Source organism: Nansenia antarctica, assembly GCF_963989245.1.
Source record: "Nansenia antarctica genome assembly, chromosome: 6".
Classification (NCBI taxonomy): domain Eukaryota; kingdom Metazoa; phylum Chordata; class Actinopteri; order Argentiniformes; family Microstomatidae; genus Nansenia; species Nansenia antarctica.
In genome coordinates, this window is record NC_137676.1 from 57774011 (window position 1) to 57800127 (window position 26117).

Here is a 26117-nt window from a genome sequence, read left to right on the forward strand (position 1 = left end):
CAACAGATGGCAGCAGAGAGCTGAACATCATTTAAAAAGAAATAGCAAATTGCAAATTTCTGAACTTTCGCGTTCCTCTGTCAACTCTAACATGTTGTTTTATTTTTAAATTTATTAAATTGCAGACTGAGACCGGTTGTACAAATGCGTTGTTTATGATTACATTTACATTTTAAAATGTGGATTATGCTGATGTTGAAAGGCAAATGCCTTTGATATTACTGATGATCTTGGGCTGCTAAAATGAAAGCTTTACTCTGCACCATGTAATTCACTTGCTATCACGTTTTTTTTGTTTTTTGTTTTTATCTTGGATAAATTAGCCTACAATGCATTGATTCAGTGGCGATTGTGTCTGAATATCGATGGGAAATGAATTGAACTAACTAACAGTACGATTATTCTATTATCTTCCATGGTATTGAACCTGTAATGAATGTGGAAAAGAATAAATAAATATAGAAATGTATTTCGTTATACTGTGTGTATTCATTAATTTATTTGTTCATACATTCATTTATGTGTCTATATATTTATTGTTAATTTTGACAGACTTGGTCCTCCATACTATACGTGATCTACGCAACAACAACAAAAAACTCATACTGTAAAGAAAGTTGTACTGGGCGAAATTGGTCATTACGGTACAGAATCAGCCCCTCTCACCCCGCCCTGTCATTACGGTACAGAATCAGCCCCTGTCGGCTGGGCTCGTCGGGAAGGCAGGAGAGAGGAACACGGGAAAGGAAGAGGAAAGAGGAGTGAACCAGGCGAGGAAGACATCTATCCTAGGTGGGTCTGCTGAAAAGCAATAGTTTCTTAGCCTGTTACATGAAACGGTACGTCTGTCCGCACTAGTTCACATGTACTCGGTAAAGGTGTTAGACGGTAAATAGCCTAAGAATGACAGCGAAGCTGCCTGGCTAGCTGACGGGTTGCTATGCTAGCAGCGCTGCGGTGTGTTGGACAGTCTGAACCCGGAGCCTGGCTCGTTAGGCCGTGGACGGATACACACGTTTTACAACCACCCGAAATAGGCAATTCAGCGACTTATGTGTCATTATACTTGCACGAAAGCTGTTTAACTTCACTGGCTTAACTAATACCATCACCTACCAGCTTCTATCATAACCCTACCTACTCATTAAAAGACGTTGGACCCTCGGTAAGGCGTTGGGCTATCTCACTCACAGCGAACTCGTTAGTGGTGTTGTAATGCTTTTGATCTTGGGCTGCTAAAATGAAAGCTTTTTTCTGCACCATGTAATTCACTTGCTATCACGTTTTGCTAAGATGTTTTTGTCTCATGTGCCCATTGAAAGAGCATGAAGCTGTTGTTTGGCATACTTATACTACTTTGGCTGACCGTTGTAGCTTAGCGGTCCGAGCTAGGGAGTAGCTAGCCAAGTCAAGTTGAGTCAACAGCTTGATTGTTACACTGTTGTGTTTGTTTATGTATAGATCATGCTATATCTCGATAGCTTGAAGTTGGGTTGTTCGTTTAAACTGTGCAGCTGCGTGGTATTTAGGTTAGCTGTGTTTCATTTCGTACAAGAGCCAGAAAGTGTCTGAGTCAAGTAGGAGTTTGAGGTCAAAAAACCCTTCGAGATACACGGAAGTGGCCGACGGGAGAAACCCCTTTCTTCATCAAATATGAGTCAAAGTCCAATGCCTGCGAATGTTATCACATTCCCCAGGTGTCGTTTTATGTGTGGGAATAACACGTTTGAGATGGGAGATGATCCTCTGGCGTGTAACGGTGGTGTACATGGCCCTATGTTGGACAAACACTGGTGGAAGATGTTAGCTAACCTTAGAATGTGTCCCCAAAATATCAAAACAATTGTCTCTATTCACTTTTGTTGAGTGTTTTGTTGTGATGGGATCGGGTCACCTGAAAGCTGTCTGTTTTCTTTGCACGACAGTGATGTTTAACCTGAAGTTGATCGAGGTTAACGACTTCATCGCTTGTTATGGAAATGCGTTTGCATCTCTGATCAGACAGGGAGAGTTGAGGTTTAAAGGAGAAGAACCTGCTGAGTGGGTGTAATGTATAGTTGACTGGATGTATGTGGTCGGGGTAGGGTGACAGGCGTGGTTCATCCCCACCCCTCTCGAGTAGAAAGACTTCCGACGGCGTTGATTGTCACCGTCTCCGTTTTCAATCGCCCCTTTAAATAGGAGAAGGACCAGGGCCCTTTTCGGTCATCAACTGTTTAAATTGTTTCCAGGTTTCGTGAGCTTAGAATTATAAGGTTCTCTCTCCGTTTAGGGCAGTTCAGAGATATTGAGTGTCAAAGTTTTTACATTCCATTATGTTTTGTGAGATGGAACCTTTTATTTTATGAATTACTAACTCAAAAAATTCAACATTTAAAAAAGAACACCACACAGGCATTAATAAACACCTAATGGATCCAATTATGTAAAAAAAAAACTAAATTCTGACAAAAATGGAGATAGAACCTTATAATTCTAACGTCACGAGCTGTCGAAAAAAGTCCCTGCGCAACAGCAACATGTTTGACATGTTTGCGCATTCATTCAAACCCCCCTGCGGGCGTGTCGGCGTGCCACTGACCCGCTGGATCTGGACGAGTTTATACACGCTGCTGCTCTCTCTTACAAAAGTGCTCTCTCTTCTCAAAAATCTGCACTTTTTGTGTCGCCAAATGTAGTGTCAGAATTGAGAGATGACGTTTAGTTGGTCGCTTTTTCGAAGTGACTCCGTTATGTGCAACGCAGGCCCTTTTTTTAACCAGGGGTATCATTTTTGAACCTCTGTAATGATGGGTTTTCAAATCACGCTATGGGTGTGTCCCAGACACACGGAAGTTGGGTTTTTATTTGCGCCTCCCCTTTTCCAGCCGCTCCACCTGCGGTCTGTGTTTATATTTGAACCGTCTGTCGGTGCTTTGAGGAGTACACGTTGGCCAGTAGCACGCAGGACACCGGCCATTTCACTTCCTGGTCACCTGTACCTAGTCAAGCCACACCTTCTTAAGCCCCACCTACTTGTGTCAAAACCAATGCATTGAAGAATCCTGCGTAACTTTATACTGACAAAGTCTTTCTTTGCTGTGTGTGTGTGTGTATGTATGTATTGTATAGTCTTCACACTCAGCCCAGTATGTAGGTTGCCCACAGGGAGTGTTTCATAGTCCAAAGTCTAGGGGTTCCACTGGCGGTGTTTGGACTGAGGCCAAGGCACACACACACACATTGCTCGGCACTGTCTCTCAGTCACCATTCAAATATGGCTGACTCAGCAGAGCAGGGGCCAAGCCACAACAGCAGTTTACCACTCTGTGCCATAGTATGGCCTAGGCTTTCTCTGTGTGGGGGTGTGGGGATGGAATCAGGTGCGTGGGTTTGTGTGGAGGGGTGGAATCGTGTTTGTGTGTGGGGGGGAGGGGTTCTGGAGTAAGCTGTGGTCTGCTTTCCGCAGACCTGCATCCAATGTATGTAATAAGATGCTCTGTATATTACCCAGTTTATCATGGACACGTGCTGATCAGGAGTATGGACCATTTCTGCAGTTTACCTTCATATTTTTTACTCTTACAGGTTTCACCAGTTACTGTCAATGAATAGGGCAGACCTCTGTCTGCAGAATGTATTAATCGCCTGTGTGTGTGTGTGTGTGTGTGTGTGTGTGTGTGCGTGCGTGCGTGTGCGCTTGCGTGTGTGTGTGTGTGTGTGTGTGTGTGTGTGTGAAGGATCAGCTTATTAGGTGGCTGAGCTATCTAATACGTATTATTTAGCGCTGGGCTAATTGCATTAAACAGGCTAATGTGGCTCATGGCTAAAGCTGCCACTTTGACAGGTGTCATTTCTAACATGCAGCACAATAGGTGTGGTGGCTCATTGTAGTACTCTTTTGATATTGCTTGTCTAGGCCCTGTGTGTGTGTGTGTGTGTGTGTGTGTGTGTGTGTGTGTGTGTGTGTCATAGAAATGCTATTTCAGTAATTTCAGGAACGTTTTACCAGTTTGGGATCTGGCGTTCCTTTTAGATGACTGGTTGAGCGTGAAACAAGACTACTCAGACATGTCACGATGCTCCTCCCTAATGCATACTGCATGTATACCCATTCGCTAACATCAGCCGCTAAATGTTTGAGAGGGATCCTGTCTCACGGACCTCCCTCACTCCACGCACAGTGACTCCTAGGTTGGGAGAGATGTCAGAGGGAGACAATGGTTATTGGAGATGAGAATCAGCGAAGGATTCCCCGCTCAGACAACAGCTGAGGCAGGATGTGACACGCCAGAACTCCCGTTGGAATGTATGTGTGTGTTCCAAAGCCCCAGTTTGTGAGAGAGTGTGTGTGCTTACCAAGGACATGAAAAGACTAGGGGGTGGGTGGGTTCACCGAAACTTGCAGCTTTTTTTTTTTAATCCCCAAGGATAAATCCCACGTCATCTACTCTTTCTCTACCTCTTTATTTTGTCTCTGTCCTGTCCACACACACACCTACACCTAACACACATGCCTCATTGTTCCTGAAATCACAGCAGACAGCTGCAAATTCCTGTGTTTGTGTGTCTGTGGCAGGGGAGATATGCTGCTGCCGCACAGTAGCCTAATGGGTACTGGGCTCAGTTGGTAGAGCATTGTTATAACAACGCTTAGACCTAGGTAGTGGGTTCCATTCCAGCTGGGACCATATACTGAAAAACGTAGCCTATATGCACTCACTGCAATGTAAGCCGCTTTGGATAAAGGGTCAGCAAAATAGCATATTGAATGAGGATTGACCTGCATCAAGGGACGGCTGAATTAGATTTAGGGTTAGGGTTTATGTTTTGGGCTGACCCGAGTCCTGTATCCACCCTAGACTTGTCTTGGTTCTTGTTGTAGATTTTGGCTCTGATTCAGGTCTCTTTTGACCCGTCAGTTAACGTGAGGTTTCTCTTGGAGTGCTCACAGAGTGTGTGGTCCCCTCGCTGCATTTAGACATTACATCTCCTCCAGATTTAGCCTCTTTTTTATGTCAGATTTTGTTACTTTTTTTTTTTTTTTTTAAGTCAGTCTGTAACTCTGCAATGTCTTTATTTTCCCTGTTCCTGCTGTTAGGGTTTAGCCACACAGGCTAGACCGTACATTTCCAAGGACTTGTTTTTTTGTCATTATTGAAGTTGTCTATTCTACTCTCACTCAGCATTTGATCACACAGTTTTGTGGTTTGGGCTCTGTTCAAGTTGTTTCGTCTCTTTTCAGGTGAATGTTTTTTGGGATGTGCTGGGGGGCTCATGTGGGAACTGACGGTGTGAAGGCGGGCCCCAGAAATAGCGTTCTGGAATCCTCGGTTGTCTCACCTGCCTTTCACCCTCCCTCCAGAACCGGGAGGTGCTAACAAGCTCTGTGTGCGCTCTCCCTGTAATTGTGCAATTCTCTCCTTCTCCTCACACCTCACTTTCTATTCACAGACGAGTGTTAGTTAGTTATGTTCCATTTTAGCTGACGCTTTTATCCAAAGCGACTTACATTGCAGTGAGCGCATACATTTTTCAGTATACGGTCCCAGTAGGAATCAAACCCACAACCTAAGCGTTGTTAGCACCATGCTCTACCAACTGAACCACAGAGGACCACTTGTTGCATTACAGTAAGCAAGAACGTGAAGGTATCTCTGTAACAATTGGATCTACCTGGTCCAGGTTCTGCTTGGAGTGTCACGGGGGGGGGGGGGGGGGGTGGTGGGTTATCTAGGAACATGTAGACCTTGGTCTCGGTTTACGTCTCTATGGTGACAGTGTGCGCGTCTCAGTGGGGAAGGCAGCGGGCTTTGCTGCATGGCGTTGTCACACTCTGGCTGTCAAACTCCACACGTTCTCTCCATCAACGTCTGCTCCTGTACTTTTCTCCCTCTTTTACCTACCCTACTGGCTCACCCCCCCCCCCCCCCCTCCCTTCTTCATAGCCTCTCCCTCCCCTAAAAATGTTCCCCTCCTTCTCCAGTGTTTATCTCCCTGTCTTAGAGTTGTTTCACCCCTCTCTGCTCTGTGTGGATGTGATTAGCACCATTACCACCCTGCCTCTCTACAGTACACTGCACCATACGTGTGTGTGTGTGTGTGTGTGTGTGTGGGTGTGTGTGTGGGTGTGTGTGGGTGGGATGCTGGATTAACCCTGTGTGTGTGTGTGTGTGTGTGTGTGTGTGGTGCCGGTTTAACCCTGTCCTCTCTCTCTCAGTGTGAATGGAGCAGTGTGAGAGTGCGGCCTCCCTCCTGGCCTCCGTGCGGGAGCAGGAGAGGCAGTTTGAGCGCCTGACTCGCGCTCTGGAGGAGGAGCGGAGGTGCAATGGGTCCTCCGGCACCCTCCCCCGCCCCCTTCACACCCTACAGGTAACGCCAACACCCCCCCCACCACCACCACCCCCATATCATCATCCAACGTCATCACCTCGTTTCATCCCACTCTGCCCCATCACTACAGTTGTGTAGATCTGAAAGAGGGATCTACCATCTTGCTTATACTCAAACCAGTTCTTCCAGGTCTACATATCATAACATATTTTTTTCCGTACCTAAAACAAAAGTAAAAAAAACTAAACAAAAAAACCCAGCAAAAATTAACCTGTGTACATTGAAAGGAACCGCATTTCAGGCCAAAAAAAAAGTCTTGACGCAATTGATGACAGGGGCCCATATACACCATGACACCACCCCCCCCCCCCTCGGTCATTCCAATCCCGCCATAACACCCTGCACCCCCTGGACCGCCACCACTAAGCCACCGACTCATAGTGAAACCATCCTTGTGTCGTAACCTCAACCTCATTTCTTTGTTGTGTGCGTTGCATCACATCGGCATCTCGTGGGACAACTACTGTGTGTTTGTTTACATGACGCTTCAGGGCTTGTAACACGACCGCCCCAGTCCAGTGGCTGGTCCAGCAGTTTATCTAGTTGAGGACAGCAACACACACTTTTTTCCCCCCCTCAAGGTCTCTTCAACCCCTTCACCTAATCTCCCCCCCCCCCCCGGTCAATGGCAATGTGGTACACTCCAACAGTGTACCACACTGGTCCAGTTGGACCAGTCTATATATAATTACAGGGAGAGGGGGGTAACAGAGCACCCCTATGATTTAGAATCAATACCTTCTTATCTCAAATCAATCCCTGCTGTCCTCTCTGCTGTCTGCCACGCCCACTTCCTACTTCGTCAGTGTCAGTAACTAAACTAGCTCATCTGATTATAGAGTGACCTCATAGACACATTAACCTGATCTCTAGCACACACACACACACACACACACACCTGCCTGCATACTTACTAACCGATACACACACATTTGCATGCTCTCTCATGCACACACAGTGAATCTGGCCATGATGCATGCATACAGACACATATCCTGAGGGACTGACTGACCCTGGACAGTGGACACCCTCTCTCTCTCTCTCTCTCTCTCTCTCTCTCACTCTCTCTCTTTCTCTCACTCTCACTTTCACTCGCTCTCTCACACTCTGTCTCTCTCTCTCACACACTCACTCTCTCTCTCCCTCTCACTCACTCACTCACTCTCTATCTCCCTCTCACTCACTCACTCACTCTCTATCTCTCTCACTCACTCTCACTCTCTCACACTCTGTCTCTCTCTCTCTCTCACACTCTGTCTCTCTCTCTCACACTCTGTCTCTCTCTCACACACTCTCACGCTCTCTCTCACACACTCTTTCTATCTCTTACTCACACTCTTACTCTCACACACACACACACCAATCCAGATCCTGGGCCAGGTAATCCGTGCGGCTGATAAGGCCCTAGTCACGTGGGTGACGGTGTTGTACGTAGGCGGGCGGGCATCGGAATGCGCCTGTGCGTGGCCTTATCTCTCCCTGCTGTTTACATAGCTGAGACGCATTGACACGCCAAGCTCTCCCAGCAGCCAGCCCCACTGACAAGTTCTCACATGCTCGGCCCCCCGACTTCACTCTGCTCTGCCGACTTCACTCTGCTCTCCGCCTCTGCCCCCCCCCCCCCCCCCCCCCCCGGCCGCTTCTCAATCCACACTGGCTGTTCCCTTTGCTCACCTGCCCGATGTTTCGTTCTTGTTGAGTGGGATTGATAGAATCGGGCTGTCGTGTGTTGATCCTGGAAGTGCCCCCCCCCCCCCCCCCCCATTTCCCATAACGCACCTCCTCTGGATGTACGCTCCTGAGAGGAAATGGCCTGGAGGCACAGATCTAAGCACCTTACTCCTCCCCCCTCGTCTGTGGAGACTGACGGTGCTCCCCCTGTGGTGTGAATGTGTCCTGCACCCTGGCCCGAGGAACGAGATTGTCGGACGCATGGCTGAGCTTGTCGGAAGTGGAGGCTGGAGATCTTTCTTTCTCTCTCTCTCTGTCTTTCTCTCTCTCTCTCTCTGTCTTTCTCTCTCTCTCTGTCTTTCTCTCTCTCTCTCGTGCTCTGTTGCACTGGACTGGGTTGTCATCTTCCTTCACCACTCATCCATTCTGTTCATTCATGCATCCTGTCATCCGTTCGTTCAGTTGTTCACCGTACTGGTTTGTCGACTTGTGTTGTGTGTTAAATGACCTGATCAATTTGTGTTTGACTGAGTGAGATAAGTGGAAGTAGGAGAGTTGTTGTCGTCCATGTCTTCGCTTGTGTGTGTGTGTGTGTGTGTGTGTGTGAGAGAGAGAGAGAGAGATAGAGACACTCTCTTAATGCCCTGCAGCAACATGCTTCTCTGAATGTTTGGAATAACTCTGCTACTCCGTGCGCGCGCGTGTGTCTGTGTGTGTGTGTCTCTGTTTAACCTCTGTCTGACTACGGTCCACTCCTCCCTACAGAACGGGCGTGTTTCTTGTGATGCGGACATAGAGAGACTCGCACTGAACGAGGGATACATCAACGGGACACACGTAAGATAAATATGTCTACCCTGCCAATTGTGTGTGTGTGTGTGTGTGTGTGTGTGTGTGTGTGTGTGTGCGTGTGAGTGTGTGAGTGTGTGAGTGAGTGTGTGTGTGACGGCATCTCTGTGGTTCTGGTTTCCCCAGTACAGGATGGAGCCGGGTCACGTCGTTGAGGAGACGGTCACGGTGGAGGAGGACCCTCAGGAAGATCCCGTCATCTCCGTGGAAACCAGCGAAGACGGCACCACGCGGCGCACAGAAACAGCGGTACTTTTGAAACACACACAGACACGCACGCGCGCTCGCTCGCTCGCACACACATACACACACACACTTTCACCTTCATGAGGTCTGTGTGCGTGACAAGTTAATTGGCTGAACTTCTGTCTTCCTCACACCCAACTTCCCCAACCTGTCTTTCTTCCTCTCTGTTCTTCTCACCTCTCTCTCTCTCTCTCTCTCTCTCTCTCTCACCATCTGCTCCCTCTCGCCTCTTCTTCCATCTCCCTCTCTCTCGCTCTTCTCTCTCGCTCCTTCCATCTCCCTCTCTCTTGCTCTTCTCTCTCGCTCCTTCCCTCTCTCTCACTCGCCCCCCCAATCCCCCTCTCCTAGGTGAAGAAAGTCACCAAGACCACCCATACCCGCACCGTGATCCCCTCCATCGATGACAACATGTCTCTGGACGGTGGGGGCTCGGTGACGGGCATGGGGGGCTCGGTGACGGGCATGGGGGGCTACACCATGGACCCCCGCGCGTACAGACAGCCCGGCCCCGGGGGTCCCATGGACTACCCCACGGCCACCGTGCCCCGCAACTACCACTACGGCCCCCCCGGGGGGTACGACGACTACCGCGGGGCCCCCCCCTCCGAGACGTACGCCAGCCTGAGCAGAGGGCAGCGCATGGACGACCGTTACAGGTACTGGGAATGAGTGTGTGTGTGTGTGTGTGTGTGTGTGTGTGTGTGTGTGTGTGTGTGTGTGTGTGTGTGCGTTTCAAAAGTACATGACACACCCGACTAGTGAAAAGGACGATTCTCAGCTTTTATTTGAGGGTGTTTGTGTACATATTGGTTTCACTGTTTAGAAATGACACACTTTTTATACATAGTCCCCCTATTTCCGGGCACCAAAAGAAATGGTGCTGGCTTGACAGGTGTTTCTGGTCAGTCAGGTGGGCTACATGGCATAATGTTTGCAGGCATAGAGAGAGAGAGCTGTCTAGTATTGATTCATGGCTTTGCATTTGCCTTTGGAGTCTATGTGTCATCTGTCAACATGAGGACCAAAGAGGTGTCAAGGAAAGTCAAGTATAACTGTTTCATTCCAAATCCAAACCTTTGAGTACAGAGCCAAAATAAGAAAGAAATGCTTCACTGTCCCACTATTTACGCAGGGCACGGTATAGGCCCTGTTTAAATACTCAAAATGCTTTCAAATGCACCCCCCCCCCTTCCTAGAAGAAAATCACTGATCCAACATGATGGGTGAAAGCAAGGCAACGAAAAGCTAGCTGGCACTAATCATGTTAGTTCAATAATTACTTCAAGGTAGGGAGGAAGGATACATGTCTAAGGAAGCAATTTACCATGAGAGGAAGGGGGTTGTGGACTCATTTACCACTGGTACAGGGTTGTGGCACAAGGCGAAGCCGAGTCATTAATCGTTTCAGAATACATATATCCTTCCGCCACAGAATATAGTCCCATAAACAAGATCAACGATTGCATTGTAGGTCAGCACAGGTGTTCTTAATCAGATTGATTGGGAGGCGCATTGATACTGGAAATGCGGTCTGAACTGTGGGTTACCGTGGGATTACTGTTACTCACTCAGTCAAACTGGGATATTTACCACTGTTGCTAGCCAATCAGAATCCAGTATCCAAACATGCTGTTGTCGAAAGTGTATTTAAGCAGGGCCATAGAAGGGCCATAGACTGGCTTGACCAACTTCAAAGCCAACAGTGTTGGTTCCTCTGAGCCGTCCATTCACGAGGTGTGTATTTGGATTCCAGATTTAGTTGCAGTAGTCTTAACAACTGAGGGTCTTGATGATGTCTCCTCTCCTTCCCCAGGCCAGTGGATGGGTACCGGACCCTGGACTCTGGCTACCGGGCCCACAGCAGGAACCAGCTGGACCCATATGCAGCCCAGCCACAGGTGGGTGTTTCTGTCTGTCTTTCTGTCTATCTGTCTCTGTCTCTTTCTGTCTACCTGTATCTTTCTGTCTATCTGTCTCTGTGTCTGCCTGTATCTTTCTCTGTCTGTCTCTTTCTGTGTCATTCTGTCTGTCTGTCTGCCTGCCTGCCTGCCTGCCTGTCTGTGTGAGAGGGAGGTTCTGAAGCGGTGTTCATCTCCTGCTCCAGGTGGGTCGTATGGGCAGTGCGTTGGAGCTGTCGGGGCTCCAGCGGTTCGTCCCTGAGCCGTATGGCCTGGAGGACGACCAGAGGAGCCTGGGATACGACGAGCCGGACTATGGCATGGGACCGCCCATCCACTATGGCACGGTGCCGCGCCAAGCCCACGCCTACTCCCACGGACCGCCCCCCCGTCGGACAGGGTGAGAGAGAGAGGGACAGGGAAGGGAGGAGGCAGGGAGAGGGAGTCAGAAGGAGAGGTGGTGAGGGAGTGGGAGAGAGTGCGAAAGAGAGAGTTTGGAAGAAAGAAAAAGAAAGTGTGAAAGAGAGTGCGAGTGTCCCTGCTGGGACCATATATACTGAAAGATGTCTGCTCTCACTGCAATGTAAGTCGCTTTGGATAAAGGCGTCAGCTAAATGGCACATACAGTATATTCTAGAGACAGAGTCTAGAGACAGACGACAGTTAGGCTACAAATCCTGTTGGTTAAAATACTGTGATACATTTTTTATTTCTTATTTTGTCTTTACCTGTTTTCCCCTGCTTTTATATTCATTTTATGCTTGTATATGTTTTTATATTCACTTTATGTTTTGTATCTCTGTTGTAAAGCACTTTGAGCTGCATTGTATGAAAGGTGCTATATAAATAAAGCTTTACTTACTTACTTACTATTAGAGAGTGAGAGAGATCTCAATCGATCGTTAGGCACCATCTTACAGTAGCATACGTACGAACCCTCCCCCTCTCTTCCCCCTCTCCTCCCCCTCTCTTCCCTCTCTCCTCTATTCCCCAGGAGCTACGAAGGCACCCTGGACGGGGACATGAGCGGCGGGGCCGGGGACATGTACTACTGGGGGGGCGGCGCCCCGCTGGCCCAGGGCGAGAGGGCGGGCAGCATGGCGTCCCTGGACAGCACCCTGAGGAAAGGCCCCGCCCCGGGCAGCTGGAGACAGCCGGAGCTGCCTGAGGTCATCGCCATGCTCAACTACAGACTGGACCCCGTCAGGAGCAACGCCGCCGCCTACCTGCAGCACCTCACCTTCAAGAACGACAAGGTAGTACACACACACACACACACCTCAAATACCTGCACTCACACCTCATATACCTCCACACTTATACCTACACACATAATATACCTACACACACACACACACACACGCGCACACACAAACACCCAAAGCCATGCTGCAGCATACCTACAGCATTTCACCTTTGAGGAACGACACGGTAATATACAGCACACACACACAATGTATACCACACACTCTCACACACACACCATCCCCAGACACTCACCCCGCCCGCCCCCCATTGCCCCCCCAGGTGAAGTCGGACGTGCGTCGTATGAAGGGAATCCCGGCTCTGGTGTCCATGCTGGACAATCCCAAGAAGGAGGTCCACCTGGCGGCCTGCGGGGCGCTCAAGAATATCTCCTACGGCCGCGACTCTGACAACAAGATCGCCATCAAGAACTGTGACGGCGTCCCCGCCCTGGTCAGGCTACTGAGGAAGACCAGGGACCAGGACCTCACAGACACCATCACAGGTGACACTGCTGTTAGAACTGTTCTAATACTGCTGTGGTACCCCCAGGACCTCAGAGACCTTCACAGGTGACACTGCTGTTAGAACTGTTCTAATACTGCTGTAGTACCCCCAGGACCTCAGAGACCTTCACAGGTGACACTGCTGTTAGAACTGTACTAATACTGGCAGGATTGGGCGGTTTTTCCGGTTTAACCGAAAACCTTGGTTCATAAAAATAGCAACGTTTTTTGTCAATACCGTCATAAAACCGTCATAAATTGCTATATATAATAAATGCCTTAAGAACGTCCCTCTTCTCCTCCACTTCCTCTTCCATTCACACGTGACTTCCGCATGTCGTGACACGCGTGTTTACAACTGTCAACAAAACTTTTAACATTCTAGCTACTTTCTGTATGCTGTAATCCGTCCGATCTACGAGTGACATTGAATTACTATTTGGTCCTATTGTTTTTTCATTCAACTTTTTACACCTGAGGACCGGTGAATTATCCCGGTGAACTGTACCAAACTTTCAAGCAATGGAGACAGACAATGTGACAACACAGGTGCGTGATAAGATGGACCAGGGGAAAATATTCTTTAAAGAGCTGTTAGAACAACAGGAGCATAGCTTTATATAGCAATATAGCTTTAATAACAATACCGGTGACGCTTTCTAACGATAATGACCGAGGCAAACAACAAGTGTGTTCCCAGACCGTTACATTCAGCCTGCACAAAACATGCTTGTTCTTCTGTCGAAAAACCTAGAATAGGCTTGAAGAACAGCCTAACATTGTAGGATACGCTTTTATGCCCATTTTTGTTATTTTGTTATTATTTGATAAGCCTACTGGAGGCTATTGGCACATTTTTGTCGTTGTGTGAAAATCATAATAATAGTCATGATTAGGGATGTCCCGATCCCATTTTTTCACTACCGATACCGATACCTGGGCTTCAGGTATCTGCGATACCGATATCAATCCGATATTTGTATTTATTGTTTTACTCCTGAATAATAACAAATACTTCCCCAGTATATAGTCCACAACAACAGTTGGCTATTAAAGACTGCCAGCCTTTATTCAAGCAACAAAAACAGTACTCTGCAGTACTCAGTGACCAACTGGTTTAAAGTTAAAACAATTTAAACTGCAGCATTCAGCATTGTAAAAAAAAAAGAGTTACTGTCTGATTTCTAGTTTTAGTGCCTTCATGTTTTTATTCTATTTATCTTCTCTTACAAATGGCAAATCAATTATAGCACCCTTTTTAAAAGTGTAGCCTAGTGACGCTGCTGGTGAGACCAGAAACCAGTCCCAGAATCAAAGGGGTGTCAACAATATCTGCTTTTCGGTTTTTTCATAACAGGCAACTTGGAAGTTTTAAAGTACCACTCGATATAATATACAACAGTTTAACGATCACTAAATACTTATAATCTGTGGGTTGGATTCACTGTTGCCAGAGGCTACTGGTAAGTGATACCTGGCTTGTAAACATAGTGTAGCAACCCTGTTCATTAATGTTCATTAATGCTTGAGTTCATGTTCATGTTCGCACTGTTACTGTGTTGTGTGCCAATGCACCCCTGCGGGTGCACTGCGGGTGCTGTGTGTGTTGTTGAGTCCGTTGGGAGAGAGAGCTCCGGTGAACTAAGAAAGTTGTGTATGAGAGTTTATACAGATTACATGAGAGAAGCTATCTGTCATTATTTCAACCACTGTCCAAGTGGGGACGTTACAATACTTTCGTTTTAGCACGAAACGTTAGCCGCTACCAGCGTTTTTAGCAGTCACCATTCTTGAGCAAAACATTGATACAAACAAACATTCAAATACTCGTGTCGTCTTGAATTTTTTTCCGATTTCAATGTATGACGCATCATTTGAAAGCTTACCATCTGTAGTTTCAGACTATGTAAACAAACGAAAAATTACGTAAGCAAATGGTTTATGATTTCACCAGCTAGCATCATGACATTGTCAGACTCATTACACACAGGTACTGTTGTCATCACGTGAGTGACACGCCGGATCGCGAGCCCCAGATCGGTGCCTATTTTTTTTCTGGTGCGATCTGCGATCCAGCATTCAGGACCAATATCGCGGCGATATGCGATATCAATATTGGATCGGGACATCCCTAGTCATGATACTCAAAACCACGGTTTAACCGAAAATCGGGATTTTATTTGGGGACTGTTCATCGGTATAAAACATTGGAAACTGCCCAAGCCTACTATATAGTACACTGAGGAAGACCAGAGATCACACAACCTCACAGCGCACAGGTTATACTGTCATGTACTATTGATGCTTGTATTAGAGTGGTGGTGATGATGATATCTATGTCTCCCTCCTCAGGCACGCTGTGGAACCTGTCGTCCCACGACTCCGTGAAGATGGAGATTGTGGACCACGCTCTGCACGCACTCTCAGACGAGGTCATGGTGCCCCACTCGGGCTGGGAGAGGGAGAGCGACCACCGGGGAGGGGAGGAGAGCTGCAAGCCCCGCCACCTGGAGTGGGAGACGTCCCTCACCAACACGGCCGGCTGTCTGAGGTAGGGAGGGAGGGACGAGGGTATGAGGAAAGAGGGGGGCACAGGGAAGGGTGGAACGGAGGGATGTGATCAAATGATGTCAAATGATTTAGTGTGTGTGCGTGCGTATGCGCGTGCGTGCGCGTGTGTGTGTGCGCACGCACGCACGGAAAGCCCTTTTGTGATTGTCCGAGGGAGGAGTGGGAATGTATTATGTGGTGGGGTGTGTTTTTCTTTGTTCAAATCAAGGCCAGTACAAAGAGTGGTACAGTAACCTGACCTCTCTGTATTTAAACAGCCGTTCAGCTGAGCTGGAATGGATCAAACCTACTTTCACAGCACTTTACTCTGTTTTATTCCTGATGGAATGGAATCCTTTTGTCACCCCTGCTCTCTCTCTCTCTCTGTCGCTCTATTATTTCTCTCTCCCTCCCCCCTCTCCCTCTCCTCCCCCCCTCTATCGCTTTTCTCCCTCTCTTTATCCCCCCCCCCCCGCCCTCGCTTCTCTCTCTTTCTCTCCAGAAATGTGAGCTCAGAACGCAGTGAGGCCAGGAGGAAGCTCAGAGAGTGCACAGGATTGGTCGACTCACTCATGTACATTGTCCAATCGCAGATTGACTGCAAAGATGTGGACAACAAGGTAGGAACTAATACGAGGAGGAGGAGATGGAGGAAGTCCTGGCTGTGTTTGCCGCCAAAATCACTGCAACGTTGAAGTTCCACTTTAAAACACAGTGCTCGATCCCTTCCATCAGAGTTCATCTTGTGTCCAGAGCCCACCCGCAAGCTTGATTGAGAACTGATTGTGTCTATTTTAATATACAATATTCTAATATTCTCTTCCTTTCTCTCAACTCCCTTATCCCCTCCACCACCTCTTCTTCTCCTGTTCCCCTCTTTCTCCCTCTTCCTGCATCTCCCCTTTTACAATCTCTGTTTCACCCACCCCTCCCCCCTCCCTCTTTCTCTCCCTCCCTTTCTCTCTCTATCCCTCTCCTCTCTTCCATCCCTACCCATCTGTTCCCTGCCTCCCCCCCCTCCCTCCCTCCCTCCCTCTATCCCTCTCCTTCCCTCCCTTCCTCCCTCCACCAGCTGATAGAGAACAGTGTGTGTCTCCTGAGGAACCTGTCTTATCAGGTGCACCGGGAGGTGCCCGGGTGTGAGCGCTACCTGGAGGCCACGCCCCTCAACCAGGGCCCCGCCCCCGGCTCAGCGCAGAAGACCGGCTGCTTCAGCTCCCGCAAGGGCAAAGGTGTGTGTGTGTGTGTGTGTGTGTGCGAGTGTGCATGCTCTATTTGTTCTGTGGGAGGCAGATGGAGAAGTGATGTCATTGTTGACTCTGTGACAGTCTGCTAGTGAAACTGACTTAAGACACCAGAGTAGCCTTTCTACACTCTATGGACAAAAGTATGTGGACACAATTATTGTCTGGGGCTGTTTCCATGGTTTGGGCTAGGCCCCATAGTTCCAGTGAAGGGAAATCTTAATGCTACAGCATACAATGTGATTCTAGAGAATTGTAATGCTTCCAACTTTGTGGCTGCGAGCCAGTCTTTCTCGCCCAACATCAGTGCTCGACCTCATTAATGCTCTTATGGCTGAATGGGAGCAAATCCCCACAACCATTCTAAAATCTAGTAGAAAGTCTTCCCAGAAGAGTGGAAGCTGTTATAGCAGAAAAGGTGGGACCAACTCCATTTTAATTTGGTTTTGGAATGAGAAGTTCAACAAGCACATATAAGGTGTGATGTTCGTACTTCTGTTGTACTTTTGTCCATATAGTGTGTATATGCCATTTAGCTGACGATTTAATCCGAAGCTACTCACATTGCAGTTAGGGCTGACATTTTTAGTAAGTAAGTAAGTAAAGCTTTATTTATATAGCGCCTTTCGTACATGAAATGCAACTCAAAGCGCTTTTGCTTTTTTCAGTATATATGGACCCACAACCTGTGGTGTTACGTGTTGTAGCACTATGCTAGCATTTATAAGTAGCCTGGAGTAGCAGAAAACCAGCAGCAGGCTACAGAATGGTCACCATTTCCCCAACTTGAAAAATGTTCAGCCAAAAACTCAATCGTGTGTGTGTGTGTGTGTGTGTGTGCGCGCGCAAAGAATGTAAGAGAGGAGCTGTGCCACGCTCTGAACTTGGTGGCACCACTATGTTAACATTGTTGTTAAAAATGGAAGCGTTAGGATGTTCCTCTGTGACTCTAGCTGTGATTTTACATTAATAAATGCAAGACGGGTTTTGATAACGTAATCCAGCACCACGCTGTTCCAAAACCGTGTGTGTGTCCTGATTGGTGTCTATCTGTGACCAAGAGTGTGTATTTATATGTATCTCTTGAATCAAAGGTATGTTGATGGATGGAATGTGTTTATATGTGTGTGCGTCTGTGGTGATGGGTAACGCGTGTGTGTTTGCGTGTGTGTGTGTGTGTGTGTGTGTGTGTGTGTGTGTGTGGAAGCGTTAATTAAAACATATGCTGGGTCTTTGGTGCAGCAGCAGAAGGTGTGTGGGATGTAATTAGATATTGGGTGGCTGGTACACTGCTGCTATTTCTCTGACTGTATTTCTCTCTCTCCATTCCCCTTTCTCTCTCTCTCTCTCATATGTCCTCCTTCCCTTGTTTCTTTCCTCTTCTTACCTCCTTCTCCCTTTCCCTTCGTTCTGCTCTCCTTTTTTTGCTGGGGTCCAGATGAATGGTTTTCCAAAGGTAAGCTCTACCTCTGCGCCCTCTGCTTGCTGCAGTCCCTTGGGACCGGCTTCGCCGACTAACTCTCTCCTGTGTAATCGTCTCCATCACCCAACACCAAGCACGTCTCATTTTCATGGCCGAAACAGTTGTTGGTGGAGAGCACACTGTGTGTGTGTGTGTGTGTGTGTGTGTGTGTGTGTGTGTGTGTGTGTGTGTGTGTGTGTGTGTGTGTGTGTGTGTGTGTGTGTGTGTATGTGTATGTGTATGTGTATGTGTATGTGTATGTGTATGTGTATGTGTATGTGTATGTGTGTGTGTGTGTGTGTGTGTGTGTGTGTGTGTGTGTGTGCGTAATATGTTGTGTCTGTGTGTGTGTGCATGACAAAGTGAGACAAATGTTTACAGTGAGTTCTAGAATACATGTCTAGAATGTACCGGAGTGTTGCTGAGTGTTCTCGTGTTGTTGGTGCAGGGAGGAAAGATGAGGACGGTGCAGGAGACATGATTGTCATTCCAAAGAGGACTACGCTTGCCAAAGGTAACAGCATCACCACAGGCCATAGACAGGCGAGACGGTGTTGTCAACATCTCTGACTTTTACAGATCGGCAGCAAATATCCATGACTGGGAATTTTTCTCATTTCTTCATTTTTTCTCCCTCACTCATTCTCCCTCTCTTCCTTCCTTTCTTGCCTCGCCGTTCCTCCCTGCTCTCCTCTCACCGCTTCTCCCCCCTTCCTCTTTGCACTGCTTTCTTCCTCTCCTCCCTCTTTCCCTTTCCCATCTCTCTCTCTCGTCTCTCCAGGTTATGAGTTGTTGTTCCAGCCTGAGGTGGTGCGTGTCTACACCTCTCTGTTGAAGGAGAGTAAGAACCCCACCGTTCTAGAAGCCTCCGCCGGAGCCGTGCAGAACCTGTGTGCGGGGCGCTGGACCGTAAGTTGACCACAATATGACCCAAAAAGAAGAAATAAAGAACTATAAATAGAAAATAAAATCTATCCAAAATTCAACTCAGCCCAACACCCTACCATGGATTGAAGTACGCCGACTAACCTCTAGCCAAACCACAAAAAACCCTCACCCACTACTCCACCGCTTTAAAGGGATAGTGCTTTAAAGGGGTAGTTCCCCCAAATTACAAAGTCACATGTTTACCCTGAAAGGAGTCTACGGACAAGGACAGACTTCAATCCACACGTTGGTTTTGTTGTATCTGGGCACCGTCACTCATTATGGAAGTCAATGTCCATATGTACAACCCCAAATCCGTGTCCATAATCCACTACAGTCCCTAAGCACCCATTCCACCGAAGTCCAGTTCTCTAACCAAAATCCAACCGCAACCCCACAACCCTTTCTTCAATCGACTGCACTTATATAGCTCCTTATTACAAAGCGCTTTACAATGGCCTCTCATTCACCCCTTCACACACTCATTCACACATCAATGGTGGCAAGCTACCATGCAAGGCACTGGGCCGCTCATTGGGATCAATTTGGGGTTCAGTGTCTTGCCCAAGGACTCCTCGACACGTGGCCAGCCTTTCTTCACCACAGGCTGTTGCTCCGACTAAAACACCACCCCTCTCCTCCTCTCCCTCAGTACGGGCGGTATATCCGGGCGTTGCTGAGGCAGGAGAAGGGCTTGACGATGATGACGGAGCTGCTAGCCCACAGGAACGACCGCGTGGTCAGGGCCATGTCCGGGGCGCTGAGGAACCTCGCCATCGACGCCAGGAACAGAGACCTGCTAGGTGTGTGTGCGTGTGCGTGTGTGTGTGTGTCTCCGTGTGTATGTGTGTGTCCGTGTAAGTGTGTGTGTCCGTGTAAGTGTGTCTGTGTGTCTGTTTCCGTGTGTGTGTCCGTGTCTCTACCTGGGACTATTTTAGCCCTCTCTCTAACTCTTTTAAACATGTTTGTCTAACGCCTCGCTCTTCCTCTCTCTGTCTGGTAGTTTGTGTCTGTGGTCTGTTTTAATCATGCTTATATGCCCGAGGAAAGCAGGCGTTCAGTTATGTGTCTCTACACACACTTACCCCCGGAATAAATATCAGCAGGCAACTTCAAAAGTCTACAATCGCTTGATTAACTTATTTTTTTTGTAACGCTATGTGACGTTGTTGTGACATAAAGCTTGCAGCAGGTACAACCACAGTCTAATGTTCCCCGTTGTCCGAAATGATTAACCGTAGTTCCCCTTGTTGTGGTCGTTTGGTGTATGACTCATAAGGCACATCATGAACACCTGCACTTCTTAGTCCTGTCTGTCTGTCTGTCTGTTTGTTTCTCTCTGTCTGTCTCTGTGTCTGTATGTCTCTGTCTCTGTGTATGTCTCTCTGTTTGTCTGTGTCTGTCTGTTTGTATCTGTCAGTATGTCTGCTTTAACCCTTTCCTCCACCCCCCCCCCCCTCCAGGTAAGCACGCGGTGCCCCACCTGGTAGCCAACCTGCCGGGCGGCGGCCAGAGCCAGCCGGTGAGGGCCCTGTCAGAGGAGACGGTGGTGTCTGTGCTGAGCACGCTCCACGAGGTGCTGGGCTCCAGCCTGGACGCCGCCAAGACCCTCCGAGCCTCCCAGGGCATCGAGAGGCTGGTGCTCATCAACAAGGACGGGTAAGAGAGGGGGGGTGGGCAGGGTTCCCACGGGTCCTTGAAGTTTGTGAATTTGAGGGGGAAAAAAGCAAGGTCTTTAACATTTTTGAAAATAGACATGGGTCATTAAAAGTGCTTGAATTCCCCTCTCTCTCTCTCTCTCTCTAAAAAAAAATAATATATATATTTAAAAAATGTTTTACTTAGCTCCTCTTCTCTGTATTGCTTAACTTTACTCATATTTCACAAAATATTGTTTTGCTGTGCTGTGGTACAGTGTTTCTCAACCCTCTCCTCGGGGCGCCCCAGCCGCACCACATATTTGATCTGTTCCACCACCAGCACACCTGATTCAACTAATCAAGTACAAAGCAATTCTCAAAACTATGCCATGTTGGGTCCTTGAATTTGAGGGAATTGAGTCTTGAAAGTCCTTGGAAGGTGCTTGAATTTGATGTTTCAGAAGGTGTGGGAACCCTGGGAAGGGAGGGAGGGGTGGGGGACAGGGATCAAGAAGATGCACATGTTCTTGTCTGGCTCATCCTCTTTCTGGGTTGGGGGTTGACCGTCTAGCTTTGTATTGGCAGGCTTCCCCTCTCCCCTTTTGGTACTGTGTGTGCTTGCGTGCGTTTACGTTGATCTCATCCCTCTCTCTCTCTCTCTCTCTCTCTCTCTCTCTCTCTCTCTCTCTCTCTCTCTCTCTCTCTCTCTCTCTCTCTGCAGTAACCGGTCGGACCGGGAGGTGCGCGGCGCGGGCCTGTTGCTCCAGACGGTGTGGGGTTTCAAGGAGCTGAGACGCACCCTGGAGAAAGACGGCTGGAAGAAGACAGACTTCATGGTGAACCTCAACCCCCCCAACGCCGTCCGCTCCAACGGGGGCTACGAGGACAGCACCCTGCCGCTCATAGACAAGCGGGACAGAGACATGATTCCACTCAACGACATGGGACCAGGTGAGTCTGAGCACACAGACACACACAGACATACACACACAGACAGACAGACAGACAGACACACAGACAGACACACAGACACACACTTCTAATGTGTGTCCTCTCCAGATGCCTACTCCACACTGGACCAGAGGGGAAGGAGGAACACTCTGGATGACTCACTCGAGCCTGCTGACAAAGACGCAGCACAGGTAATCACACACACACAGACACAGACACACACACACACACACCTGCACGCCTATCAGATTGCAGTTCCGCACTGTCTCACACACTTTCGGCATGTGATTGCATGTCTCACCTAATGTAACGGTTAACTGGTGTTCTCACGAACATTTTCTCACTAACTCGAGCGAGCTCAACTCTTTTGAAGGTGTGTTTTTTCCCACGTCTTCCTCCTAAACTAAACCACTGTATTTACCTTTCTTTCTTTTTTCTTTCTTTCTTTCTTTCTTTCTTTCTCTCTCCTTATCTGATGCCCCTGATCTTCCTGTTGTTCTGTTTCCATTTCTGCCCACACCCATCATCTTTTTCATTCTTTCTCTTAATCTTTCCTCTCACTCTCCTTAAACATCCTACTCCTCTACCCACGCTCCCTTTCCTTCTTTCTCCTCATCCCATGCTGTTTTCACTCCATGGTTCTCTCTCTCTCTCTCCCCCCGCTCCCTCCCTCCTCACACACTTCCTATCATGCCTCCATCCCCCATTCTCTCTCTCTCTCCTCCCTCCCTCCCTCCCTCCCTCCCTCCTCACCCACTCCCTCCCTCCTCACCCACTCCCTATCACGCCTCCATCCTCCCTTCTCTCTCTCTCTCTCTCTCTCTCTCTCTCTGTCTCCCCTCCTCTCAGGGAGAGATGTATGAGGAGAGGCGGGGCTCTGTGCCTCTCATGGACTCTTACGACGGTTAGGCCACACCCACTCACGCACTGCATGTGAGCGCATGGTATGTCTGTCCACTGTCTCACTCACTGCATGGCTACTTTGGGTGGGTGATTAGGGTGGGGGTGGGGGGGTCGGGGTGTTTGAGTAGGTTTCTATGAACTTCCATCGTATTTGTGTTTATTTGTTCCTGGCTCCCCCTGTTGGTGATTTGTGTGTGTAACATGTTTGTGCCTCAATGTGTCCATCTCTGTATCTGTCTGTGTATCCACGTTCTTATCCATGTATCTTTTGAAATGTATATGTTTTCATGTTGTTTGTGCCTAATGGATGTTGTGATGTCAATGTCATCTGTTCTCTGTCCTGTGGGCTGATATGGTAAAAAAAAAAAAAAGAAGGCCTTTAAACTAGGGATGCACCGAAATGAAAATTCTTGGCCGAAGCCAAATTTAAGGAAACACTTGGCCGAATACCGAATACCGAATGTGTATCGGCAGTTTTTAATTTGATCATTGCATAAACTAAATACATTTTGCTTTTTATTCATGCTTCTCAAAGAAAGAAATTGAGATTGAAAAAAAAAAACTTTTATATATAACTTATTATAACTAATTATCGTGGGATTTAATCTCTACTGCTTTCCAGGGTTCAAGTTAATGATATTCATGATTTGTCTCTACATAGGCTTCAGAAAGTATTTAGACCCCTTCACTTTTTTCACATTTTTGAATAGATTTGCCATCAATCCACACACAGTACCCCATAATCTAAGTAAAAACGTTTTTTAATGTTTGCAAATGTATTAAAATGTAAATACAGAAATACCTCATGTACATAAGTATTCAGACCCTTTGTCACTCTTAAAATTAGGTCAAATGCTAAATGTCTTCAACAAGTCATTCAACAAGTTGAATTGAGTCCACCTGAGTGTAAGGATAATAGTTCATGTTATTTCAGAATGAATATCTTTTGTTTTTATAGTCTCTGGTTTGCATAGAAACCACCGCATGATACAGCTGCATGTCATAAACTCGTGTAGAACAGCTGGGGAGTCTGAATATGTTTTCAACAAGGCAACAACTCTGCTTCTCACTCCAATTTTAAATTGAGCTACGACTGCTAAGCTAACTAGCTAGATGAGTGTAAGGTTGCGTTCGTAAAGTCGCTCTGAGAGCGCTGGAGCGCACACTGGGCCCGACATCATAGAGAAACCGAGTCATTTGATTGGACGAGAGGCATTCCACGAGTGCTGATCGGATTTCCTGAGTGAATTTACGAACGCAGCCAGTTTTGAAAGCGCGCCGCCTCGCGCCGCGCGCCTGTTGAGAGTTATATTTAATTGTATTGCGTTATCAAAACACGCCCACTATTCGGTGGTAAACATTCGGTGTTTTCACACATTCGGCCGAATACCGAATGTGCTTTATTTTACGATATTCGGCCGAATACATTCGGTGGCCGAATGTTCGGTGCATCCCTACTTTAAACGTGAACATATACTATGTGTCTTCACACATGTCCAGATGTGCATGTTGTATTAACCCTCTTGGCATTCATCCATCCTCTCCTTTTCCTTTTGACAGAAAAACTGATAGTCTGCATCACGAGAAGAGAGCAGCCCCCTCCCACCTACTGCCCCTGCTGAACCTGTGGAGACAACACTCACTCTCTCTTGCTCACTCCATCTCTCTCTCTCTCTCTCTCTAGCCTTTTTCTTACTCTGTCTCTCTGTCTCTCTCTTTTCCTGTCTCTCTCTCTCTCTCTCTCTCTCTCTCTCTCTCTCTCTCTCTCTCTCTCTCTCTCTCTCTCTCTCTCACATTCCTCTGCTGAAACTGACGAACAGACGTTAGCCACTAAGGAAACATTACGGATACCAGAGATCCCTCTCCGCCACTCCCAGTGGAACACTCGACATGACACATGACCCAACCCCCCTTTTAAGCTCCTCCCACTGTGAAACACTAGCGCTATTCATAGCTTTCATGTGACGTCACAGCATAGTGGAAACGCCCACCTGACGGGCAAAAGGCACTTTTTGCGGGCAAAACCCACGGGCAAAACCCACTTTTTGCGGGTTAATAACTTTGATTTCCCGTGGGTTAGGAAAATAATTCCAACGTGTCCGGATAGAGTAGAAGACAGGGAATCCAACACTATTTGAATGGAGTCGATCCTCCACTCCTATCACCGTGGACACAGCAAGGAGCGATTTCCCGGATATAAATATTCCCTCGCCTCGCTGATAGCGGGAGTTGGGAGTTTCGTCCAGCAGCCGGTGAACGCCCGGTTGATCGAGTTTCATATTAAAAGTATATCTTCTCGGGGTGTCAGCGCGGTGGTTAAGGGCTCAAAATGACCGTATACTGATGGTGAATTTAGCAATAATAGTCTTATGTTTGTACCACCTCCATAACCGGTGTTATTCACGGGAAAAGCCGGTCAAGGAGGCACCATTTGCAGGTCAATAACTTTGATTCTCCGGGGGTTAGGAAAATAATTCCAACGTGTCCGGATAGAGTAGAAGACAGGGAATCCAACACTATTTGAATGGTGTCAATCCTCCACTCCTATCACCGTCGTGTATCTTGATAGTTCTTCATGAGTGAGGTGGTCTAAATAGTAGGCAGCCATGTTGAGCGATGTTGCTATGATACTTTTTGCCCGTCAGGTTGGTGGTTGCTAGGGAAGAAACCACGTGACTGAAAGCTATGAATACCCACAACTTCATCGACTAGCTCCTCCCAGACCCACAACACTATCCACCGCAGTCACAATCTCGTAACTCCTCCCACTATGATACTGACAGCGTCGACTCATCTCATCATTACCGAACTCGGAATTTACACTACGCGATAGCGAATCAAAACAAAGGGAACCATTGGAATCGGAATTGGAACTGAACTTTTTTCCTCTGAGAAGCCGTTTCTCCCTGGAATGATTGAATCACAGTGGCCATTTCTTTTCTTTTTTTTTCCTTTTTTTTTTTAAGTGCTTGCTTTCCTCGAAGTGACCGTGAAGATTGCCAGTCTGGGATTTTTTTGTGACGACTAATGAACTACTACTAAACCTTTCCTACAGCAAAGAACCCAATGTTTTTGTTTATCTAATTCTGGTGTTGCTTCCCTCTCTGTGTTGATTGTGATGCCTCCCGCATTTGTGGTCTACCACAGTGATGTACACGTGCCAAATTACACCACTATTGCTGAAACTTCGTACTGAATATTTCTGAACACACTACATAGACTCCTGCTGCGGTTCTACTGACATACTAGATTACGTTTATTGGATTGGGGAAGGAGAGGGTATTTTTGGCTTTAAGCTGAATCTGTTACCCTAGAGTAGGCCCACACTAACACTTTGCCTCCTGTGTTTTTTTGGGCATCCCTGCAGTGGTTGCCATGGGAACACACGCCAAACCTTGTGCTGCTGTCTGTTGTGACAAGATTGGTCAGAGTTATTGGAAAAGGATTTGGGGGAAATAATCTCTGTTGTGTGGTCTTCATTTAGACGACCGTGTACACGGGTACATCACAGAACATGCAGATTAAAACAGGTTGAATAGAGCAGACATGGTGTATGTCGTTGTTGTACCCCACTAAATAAGCCCCTTCTTTGATTCTTGTGAAGCTTGGGAGAAACCACATTGATTGTTCCGGTGTGCATTTTTTTTCAATCT

The 26117-nt window shown here is 47.5% G+C and overlaps 1 protein-coding gene across 1 annotated transcript; it reads left to right on the plus strand.

Annotated features, from left to right (window-relative positions):
- The first annotated feature begins 8814 nt into the window (after positions 1 to 8814).
- ctnnd1 (catenin (cadherin-associated protein), delta 1) lies at positions 8815 to 26117 on the plus strand. The gene is made up of 18 exons (XM_080535184.1): positions 8815 to 8880; positions 9019 to 9141; positions 9487 to 9794; positions 10952 to 11036; positions 11243 to 11436; positions 12031 to 12292; positions 12564 to 12786; positions 15140 to 15338; positions 15840 to 15957; positions 16410 to 16587; positions 18492 to 18557; positions 18825 to 18952; positions 19623 to 19773; positions 20434 to 20629; positions 21332 to 21561; positions 21670 to 21752; positions 22411 to 22465; positions 24025 to 26117. The coding sequence occupies exons 2-18, from the start codon at positions 9025 to 9027 to the stop codon at positions 24084 to 24086; spliced, it is 2655 nt and encodes an 884-aa protein (XP_080391310.1). The 5' UTR covers positions 8815 to 8880; positions 9019 to 9024; the 3' UTR covers positions 24087 to 26117.